A 10374-nucleotide genomic window follows, 5' to 3' on the forward strand; every position below is an offset into this window, starting at 1 on the left:
AATTTCTTTCTTGTTTGTTTTATGATTTGATTTATCTAGATCTGATAGTGGGAGTTTGAGGTCTCCCACTAGTAGAGTTTTGCTGTCTATATCTTCCTGTAGTTCTTTCAGCTTCTCCTCTAAGAATTTGGATGCTGTCCCACTGGGTGCATATATTCAATATTGAAATGACTTTATTGTCCATGGTACCTTTTAGGAGGATAAAGTTTCCTTCCTTATCTCTTTTAATGCTATCCATTTTTGCTGCTGCTTTGTCTGAGATAAAGATTGCTACCTCTGCTTTTTTTTACTTCAGCTGAAGCAAAATATATTTTGCTCCAACCTTTTACCTTTACTCTATATGTATCTCCCTACTTCAAATGGGTTTCTTGTAAGCAGTATATTGTAGAATTCTGATTTTTAATCCACTCTGCTATTTGCTTATATTTTAAGGGAGAGTTCATCCCATTCACATTCAAGGTTATGATACTGTCCCAACATTCTCTACATTTCCATAAAAATCACTGAGCTGTGATAATGCCTCTTCACTCCCTTATGAGCCATTACATAGGTTGCTTCCTATGTATTGAATGAAGGAAGTTTTGGATAAGTTCATGAAATAGATCAGAGTACAAGGATGTGGGTCATATTTCAACTCATTGGACTTCTCCTTTGGATTTTTTTTACGTTCTGAAAGGAGACCAGTTAATCTTTTCTTGCCATAGTTTATAATTTTATATGTCACAAGGAACGACTCAGGTAGAGAAACTATTCAGGGATTCTTTTTCTAGAAATCCTTTCTCAGTTCTGAGCTGAACTGGATGGAAGTTTCTGTCTTTTCCAACTCTGATATACTATGATTCTATGAAATCTGACATATCATCCAGGTGGAAAATCTTTAAAATATTAGACAACAATAATGGTCTCCATCTCCTTTTCTTAGTCAGGAAAAACACCACTAACTCCATCAATTATTTCTTTTGTATTATGATTTCAAATCTCTTCAACATGATCATATTCATGCTTGACTGTACCAAACCAATTGCACTTAGAGTATATCTAGATAGCTCTACTTACCCCAGTACAGATTATCCCACCATGAAAGGAGTCTTGGTTTTGACATGCAGTAACATGTTATCTTTTCCTATGAATTAGAATCAATGTGTAATGTTATCTGAGACTTTAATGGTGTCCAAATTTTTAAATCTATCTCTTTTTGACAACTCAACATACTTTACAAGGCAGATGCTGCACAACTTTTCCAATTTCTTCAAGTTCCCATGTCCATCCTTCCTTGCTTCCACATTGTAAAGGTCATTGAACTTATTGGATTTGTGCAAGGGATGCAACATTAAAAACAATTAATGTAATTGATCATATTAAGCATCTAAATACTCATAATAACATGATTATTTTAATAGATTCATAAAAAAATTAACTGAAAATTAATGAATGGGTCAAAAATTAAAATTAAAGAATGAATGGACCAAACAATAAAACACAGAAGCAATCAAAGCCAAGAAAAAGAAAATAATGGGACAATATATAAAAACAAATGGGATGCAGCCAAAACCATTCTCAGGGGAAATTTTATCTCTTTCTATCTCTAAATGATTGATCACATTAATAAGAGGTAGAGGAGATCATTGAATTGGATGTATAAGTAAAAGAAGTTAGAAAAAGAACACGTTAAAAATCTCAAAGTAAATGCAAAATTAAGAGAGTAGAAAAGTAAGAAAACAATTGACTAAAAAAAGTTTGTTCTATGAAAAAAGCCAAAATAGTTGTTCAATGTGATTTAAAAAAAGAAAAAGAAGTATCAAAATTGAAAAGGGTCAATGTACACCAATGAATGGCAAATTAAAGTAATAATTCAAAGCTATTTAGCCCAAATATATGCCAATAAATCTGACACTCTAAGTAAAATGAATGAATATTTATAAAAATATAAATTACCCAGATTAAGAGAAAAAGAAATATATCACTAGCCCAATTCAGAAAAAGGAATTGAACAAGTCATCAAAGATCTTCCTAAGAAAAAGTCTCCAGAGTCAGATGGATTCATAAGTGAACAATTAATTCCAATACTATATAAGCTATTTGGGAACAAAAAGGCAGAAGGGGAGTCCAATCATTTATTTCTTCATGACACAATGTAGTCCTCATATCTAAACCAGGAATGAATTAAGAAAGACAACTATAGACCAATTTCCCTAATGAATGTTGGTACAAAATTTTAAAATAAAATAATAGTCAAGAGATTACAGCAATTTATCAACAGGGTAATAAATTCATTGTCTTTGACCTTTTTCATGCTTCATCTGAAATTCTGTATTTCTAGGTAACATAATTGAGAAAGGACATTGAAAGTCTGAAAAAGAAGCAGGGAAGAACACTTAGGATAGTAAAGCAACTATGTCAATCAGCTAAATAAACAAGAGTTAGTTGACTTAAAGGACAGAAAACATTCAATAATGGTTAATTGTCTTCATGCATTTATTAGGATGTTATATGGGAGAGAAATGGCATTTTTCTGCAAAGACTAGAGGACAGAATGAAAGCACTAGAAAGAAATTGAAAATAGGCAAAGGTTGATTCTTTAGAAAGAGAGAGCAAGAGTGTAGAATAGGTTCCCTCAGGAAGCTGGGACATTTCCTTTCCATGGAAATCTGTAAGGAAAGGTAAGAGGCCCACTTGCTGGTAAATATTTTTGGTCAGGACTTTTTTGTGGTATATTTTTGTTCTATGTGTTCCATAACATGCTGTCCATTTCTATGGAATTTTCTCATTTTAGTTCAAGAGTAGAGGCTTATATCTTTACTTTCACAACATCTCTATTATGGATATGTTTTGCATGACAATGTATTTTTAATCTGTATCACATAACTTGTTTTCTTACTGAGGCGAATGAGGTAGATAGAAAAGAAGTCAAAAATAAAAAATTTTCAAAATGAATGCTAAAACTTGTTTTTGCATGTAACTGGGAGGGGGGAAATAAAAAAGAATAGAAAGTCTAGTTACTTCAGTCATACCAGAACACTGCCCTCTTGCTCTGCAATTGCTTCAAGAAATGATCCTGCCTTGATAATGGATCTCCATCTTTATCCTGGTCCTCATAAATCACTGATGCTTAGAACAAATTTGAAGTGTTATTCAGAAGATGTTCATTTCTAAATGTGATTTTTTTTTAATGTTTCAAAGATATTCTGAAGGGGACAGAGCCAAGACACACAGAAAAGGCAGGGATTCACCCAAGTTCTTCCCAAACACTCCAATGACTTAACAAAATGTAGTGAAAGAACCCAGATAAAGACTGAGCAAAACAATTTTTCAAGCCCAAGACAACAGATGATCAGCCAGAAAGAATGTGATGCATCAGTTTGTATGAGAAGCACAGAACAGCATGGGCTACACCAGAGTGAACTGGTTCTGTCAATACTGGAAGGAGGACAGTAGTAGTGGTTTCCAGAAATATCAGCTCAAAGATTTCCAAGGACAATTTGGTATGCCACCAGGAAAACTTTGCCATATGGGGGTGAGAGTAGAGCAAAGTCCAACTCAGGCTAGAGGGGACCAGGAGCAGTTCTTGGAAGTCATTCAATCAGCAGGGGCACCTGCTTCCAGAGCTGTCAGTCCACAGACCATAAAGGGATCAGAAGGACATTACAGGCATTGCTTTACTATCATGGAGTCCAGAGAGTTGAAAAGCAGTAGCCTAACAGAGTTTGATGACTCAGTGGATTTGAAAAGATAAAGTGAGTCATAGACTGATGAAATGAGCAACAGAAGAAAACAAATCTAACCATAGATGATTACTATGGTGATAAGGAATAACAAAATACACTCAGAAGAAGATAATAACTCAAAGTTTCTACATTCAGAGTCTCCAAGAAAAATATGAATTTGTTGCAGGTCATGGAAAAACTGATAAAGAATTTTGAATATCAAATAAGGTAGATAGAGGAAACTTTGGGAAGAGAAATGAGAGTGAAAAGAGGAAATCGTGGAAATGGAGTCAGCAGCTTAAAAGATGATGAAAAAAATAATACTGAAGAAAAGAAAGCCTTATAAACCAAACTGGGTCAAAGGGAAACAAGTGGTCCAAAAAGTCACTGAAAAAATGCCTTAAAAAGCAGAATTGGTCAAATAGAAAAGGAGATGCAAAAGCTCACCGAAGAAAATAATTCCTTAAAATATTGAATGTTGCAAAGAGAAGCTGATGACATTGACAAAAATCAAGAACATGAAAACAAAATCAAAACAATGAAAGACTAGAAGAAAATGTGAAATATTTCACTGGAAAAACAATTGACCTGGAAAAAAGTTCCAAGAGAGATAATTTTAAAATTATTGGATTTCCTGGAAGCCATGATCAAACACAAAAGTTTAAGCATCATTTCCCAAGAAGCTATTAAGGAAATTTGTCCTGATATTCTAGAAGAAGGTAAAATAGAAATTGAAAGAATCCAGTGATCACCTCCTAAAAAGAGTCCAATATTATAGCCTGGAATAGTATAGCCAAATTTCAGAACTCACAAGTGAAGGAGGAAATATTGCAAGCAACTAGAAAGAAACAGTTCAAATATTATGGATCCATAGTCAGAATAACACAAGATTTAGCAACTTCTACATTAAGAAATTGCAAGATTCTGATTATGATATTCTGGAAGGCAAAACAGTGTGGATTACAACAAAGAATCAACTTCACAGCATTCAGTGAAATAAGTGAAATTTAAACTTTCCTGATGAGAAGACCAATCTCAAATATGAGACTCGAGTGAAATATTATAAAGTAAATAGAAATGACAAATCATAAGGAACTTGGTACTGAATTCTTTATATTCCTGCATGACAAAATGATTCTGATAAATCATATATATATATATATACTGATAACTAATATGAACTTTCTCATTTAATAGGGCAGTTTGGAGAAGCATATTTAAACAAGGCATAGGTGGGAGTTTAATATGAAGCTACAATATAATAAAAAGATGAAATTAAGGGGTGAAAGAGGAATATACTGGGAGATAGGGTAAGGGGGAGGTAGAATGGAAAAAAAGTTATTTCACATAAAAGAGTCAAGAAAAAAACTTTTGCAGTAGAGTGAGGAAAGGGTGAGTTGAGAGGAATTGAGTCAGCCTTATTCTCATGGAAATTGATTCTGACAAAGGATAACACACACACTCAATTAAGCAAAGAAATCTATCTTAACGGAAAGCAAGAGAGGAACAGTATTGGAGAAAAGGAGGGGTGAGTGAAAGAAAGGGGGAGAAGATTGTTTGAGGGCATAGTCAAATGCAAAACATTTTTGAATAGGGATAAGGTGAAAAGAGAGAGAGAATAGAATAAATGAGCAGGAACAGGATGGAGGGAAATGCAGTTAGCAATAGTAACTTGGAGAAAACATGAAAACAAATATCTCTGATTAAGAGTTCATTTTTCAAACAAGAGAACTAAATCGACTTTATAAAATGAGCCATTTCCCAACTGATAACTAATTAAAAGATCTGAACAGTTTTCAGATGAAGTTATCAGTGGTATCTTTAGCTATATTTTTTTAGGTTTTTGCAAGGCAAATGGGGTTATAAGTGGCTTGCCCAAGGCCACACAGCTAAGTAATTATTAAATGTCTGAGACTGGATTTGAACCCAGGTACTCCTGACTCCAAGGCTGGTGCTTTATCCAGTATGCCACCTAGCCTCCCCGGTATGCTTACTTTCAACACATGCCTATTATGGTAATGTTTTCATGACTACCCATGTTAAACTATTTCAAATAACTTGCTTTTTCATGGAGTGGAAGTAGAATGGTGCGACATGAGAAAATTTAGGACCCCAAATTTTTAAAGATGAATGTTAAAACTTGCTTTTACATTGAACCAGGAAAAAAATAAAATAAAATAAAGGTTATCACAAAAAAAGGAAAAGATATTTCTAAAATTAATCATCCAATTATGCTGAATAAAATATAATGAATAGTAATTTATTAATAATAGTAATAATAATTTAATATTTTAGTAGTAAAGAAATCTTAGACGTCACTAATTCCAAAATGTTTGTCTTCCATTGACATGGAATGTGAAAACAGTGACTTCTTTAGGATCACAAAGATAAATAATTCCTAAGAGATATCCTGATCAAAGTCAAATATTTCCATTCCTTATACAAGGATGAAAACATTTTCATTATTATGCTCTTCTCATTTCTCTTTCCCAATAGAAAAGTCGACTCCATGGTACCAGGAAACCAAACAAAATTTGCTGAATTTATCCTCATGCGGTTTTCTGAGAAACCAAATCAGCAGTGGCCTTTCTTTGGGCTTTTCTTGGGTATGTATTTGGTCACAGTGGTTGGAAACCTGCTCATCATGTTGGCCATTGGCTCTGATTCTCACCTCCATACACCCATGTACTTCTTCCTTTCCAACTTATCCTTTGTGGATATTGGTGCAGTCTCTATCACAGTTTCCAAGATGCTAGTGAGCATCATGACACAAAACAAGGCCATTCCCTATGTGGACTGTTTAGTTCAGATGTCCTTCTTTATGGTTTTTGCTGCTTTGGATAATTTTCTTCTCACTGCAATGGCCTATGACTGTTTTGTGGCTATCTGTCATCCTCTGCACTATGCAGTCATCATGACTCCTCGACTCTGTTGCCTACTAGTCCTACTCTCTTGGATAACAAGCTTTCTAAATTCCATTCTTCATAGTCTGATGGTAACACGTCTCTCCTTCTGTACAGACCATGAAATTCAACACTTCTTTTGTGAACTTACTGAAGTTCTGAAATTCTCTTGTTCTGACACTCTCATCAATTATATCTTGCTCTATTTTATTTCTGGACTGTTGGCCTTTCTCTGCTTCACAGGGATACTTTTCTCTTATAATCAGATCTGTCCTTCCATTTTGAAAGTTCCATCAGCTAAAGGTAAATATAAAGCCTTTTCTACCTGTGTATCTCACCTCTCTGTTGTTTCACTGTTCTATGGGACATTGTTTGGAGTATATTTGAGTTCCTCAGTTATACATTCTTCTTGGGAGAGCACAGTTGTCTCAGCAATGTGTGCTGTGGTCACCCCTATGTTAAACCCCTTCATCTATACACTAAGGAATAAGGATATAAAAGATGCCCTTCGGAGGCTCATTAGCAGAGCAGCCTCCTCTCAGTGATGGGGCTCTCTCCTGGTCCTTAGAATAGGACACAGGGATTTTTGGTGGGAATAGTGGGAGGCAGAACTGTAGGATTCTTCAGTTTTCTCCCAACTCAAATCCACACTAGTCATTTAAGTGATTTTACTAAAGTATAAGTTTGACCTTGCCATCCCTCTTAAACAAAGAATGGCAGTTTTCCTTTTAGCCTCCAGAATAAAATACAAAATCCTCTGATATTCTAATCCCTTCATTACCTAGTCCCTTTATACCTTCCCAGTTTTCTAAAACTTAAACCCATAACCATATATTCATACTTCCAGTGGCTGAGTCTTTTTTGCTATTCTTTAATCCAGACTCTCCATTTCTTGTCTCTGGACATTTTTTCAGGTTGCCCCCAAAGTATAAAATGTTCTCTCACTTCAACTCTATTCCTTTTGTTTCCTTTAATTAGTAAAAATAAAAAAAAATCATTATTAGTGGAAGGCTTTCCTGAACCTTCTGAATTCTAGTCCCTTCCCTCTATTAATAAGTAAATATTAGTCTTGTATAAAACTTGCTTATTATATTTTTTTTGCATAGTTTCTTTCTTTTTAGACTGAGACGTTCTTGAGAATGAAGACTGTTTATTGGGCCTCAATTTGCATCTCCAAAGCTCAGGCAGACTATCTGGTATATGACAGATGTTTAATGATGAATCAGAAGGTTCCTACTTTCTGGTACTCTCTGTTCTACATATCTATGAAAGACTTTGATATTACTCTTCATGTTGTTTATTCCTGTGTTTCCAACATAATAACATCTGATTGTATTCCGACTTATTCATGTTTTCCAGCTGAAAAAAAGGGATGGAAATGGAGTTAAAAAGGACAGAATTTTAGTTCTCAGCATAACATTATAAGCAGTTTACTTATTGCCAAGTCGCTTAATATCTTTATCTGACAATTACATCATTTCTGAAATGACAATTAGAATATCATCCCTAAAAACCTAAAATATTTTTATCTCTTTACAGAAGTTCAAATTTTTTAACTAAAGTGTTCTTTAAACTGTGAAACCTTATATATCTTTAGGAAAGAAAGAAAAAATTAGAGAAAATCAATATGGGATTGTATCATTGAGTGTCATGTCTTTGCATGTGATTGTGGTAAAAAATCATATTCATCACATGGTGGTCAACCCCCACTCTCACATCCAAATCATCAGAATTAAAAGGCAAAATAAAAGATAAGATGAGTGACAACTGCTCTGGATGTGTCTTGATGTCAATCCAGACCTTAAGCACTCTAACAAATCAACTTCAGTCATCTCCATGGTCACTAAAATAATCAATTACTAATTTTAAGCTTCAATATTATTGCAGTAACTCCAATTAGCTTATGGTTTCACAAAAGATAAACAAATAATTGTGGATATAATACTTCTTTACCTCAAAGAAATGATATAACTTATAAAACTTTCTCAGCATCTTACTCATCAGTAATTAACCTTACTGGAGACTACACAATATTAAATTACCTCACTATTCTTCATAACTTGTCACACTGATACAATCCCAATGGAAAACCATCTTGAGGTTAAGATATGTTTGTCTTCCAATATTCTGACCACTATCCTTCCAAGTCTACAATTAACATGGTGGGAAGAAGTACACAATCCAGACTTCTATAAAGTTAAACATATGATTTATTAACCTTCACTAAACATAAAGTTTCCTTGCTGAAATTTTATTCCCTTAAAACAAAACAAAGCAACATAAAGAATCTTAATATTAAACTAATCTCAATGGGATTTACATTTTTACTTTCCAAGCTTATATACTTCTATTCCCAAATGCACTTCTATCTTCAAAAAAATGAGATTCTTCAAGAATTTAATCTTAAACATATGATAATTTCAGATCCCTAATGTAACTCTTACTTATGCCATGGAAAGGCAACAAATTTACATAAAAAACTGCAAACAACCTTTCTACTTTCAATTTAAATGTTTTTAATATTAACCCATGACACAAATAGTAACTTTTAAATAAAAATGTTGAAAATTTAGAAGATGCTACACGATAAATGCTTTTGCAAAAACATTTCTCTTCTAGGTGTTTCTCTTTCTTAGAAGAAAACAACATATATCCCTGATGTTAGAAGGACAATAACAAAACTTTAAACATTATATTAATTGGAAACCTTTTTAGTAATAGATCTGTTAGTTATTCAATCTTACATAAATATAAATCTTTAAAATTCTTCCCATGCAATAAATCCCAATGCCCATACAACTTCTAAATACCACCTTCCTTGAAATCAAGGGTGCACTAAATCCTAAACATTTACTCAAAACAAAATTTTTCTTTGGCACTATAAAGAATTCCACATTTCCATCTTAACTTACATAAGCATATTCTTAGAAAAAAACAAGTTTGACAACTTAAATTACATAATAACTCTCCATTCTGTTCAAGAATTTTGCCAGAATTTAACACTTTCTATTCCATTTTTCCCCCTGCAAAATCCAAAACCCAGTTCAGAGATGAGGTAATTAAGGAACTATAACTTGATTGACCTAATCTTAATAATCTGAAAAATAGAATGGGGGGGTAAGAGGAGTGTATATTTGTTTAAACAATGTAAGGCACATAGTCAGTGCAGAGGAAACAATTTAACTTAATTTCCAGTCCAAATTTCCCCAGTAACTCTCATCAAAAATTCACAACTATTCTAAATCAATTTTTTTTCAAATACTGACTCTAAAAGGTAACATCACATAATTAACTCATTCACTAGCAACTAAGTTAATTAAGATTACCAAAATCAATTGGCATAAATTTTTCTAAATGTTCATCCAGAGCAATTGCTTTTAGATCAAACACATTAAAGCCATATGACAGGAAAACCTGGATTTCTGGTTTCTCCTTACAGAATAATAGCCTAGAGCAACTTTCTCTGTACATTAGATAAATTTCCTAATATCAGATAAATTATAATCTTGTATTGGAGTTTATGCCTGAGAGAGGTCTTAAGATTTAGTGATATAAAATTGGTGTAGATTCTTTATCAAAGTTATTGTCTCATTACTTCATACACACACAAACACACCCTCAAGACCAAGTTTCTAAATGATAAAATTGTCTTCTCCCCTTTTAACTAACCTACAAACTTTCAGACTCTTTGATCATTCCCCTAATCCTCCCCTCTGAGGAAGGAAGCAAACCAAAGATTCTAATACCTAGTCAACTGTCATATCTCT

At 33.5% G+C, this 10374-nt stretch overlaps 1 protein-coding gene across 1 annotated transcript; it reads left to right on the forward strand.

Moving 5' to 3' along the window:
* Window positions 1-6171: 6171 nt before the first annotated feature.
* On the forward strand, window positions 6172-7152 carry LOC141497419 (olfactory receptor 7A10-like). Its single transcript, XM_074200067.1, has one exon. It carries the CDS (start codon window positions 6172-6174, stop codon window positions 7150-7152), a length of 981 nt encoding a protein of 326 aa, XP_074056168.1.
* Window positions 7153-10374: the final 3222 nt, after the last annotated feature.

This window comes from Macrotis lagotis, chromosome X (assembly GCF_037893015.1).
Source record: "Macrotis lagotis isolate mMagLag1 chromosome X, bilby.v1.9.chrom.fasta, whole genome shotgun sequence".
Lineage (NCBI taxonomy): Eukaryota > Metazoa > Chordata > Mammalia > Peramelemorphia > Peramelidae > Macrotis > Macrotis lagotis.

Coding starts and splice junctions, on each gene's coding strand:
- LOC141497419 (XM_074200067.1), top strand. CDS start 6,172: ATGCTCTTCTCATTTCTCTTTCCCAATAGAAAAGTCGACTCCATGGTA.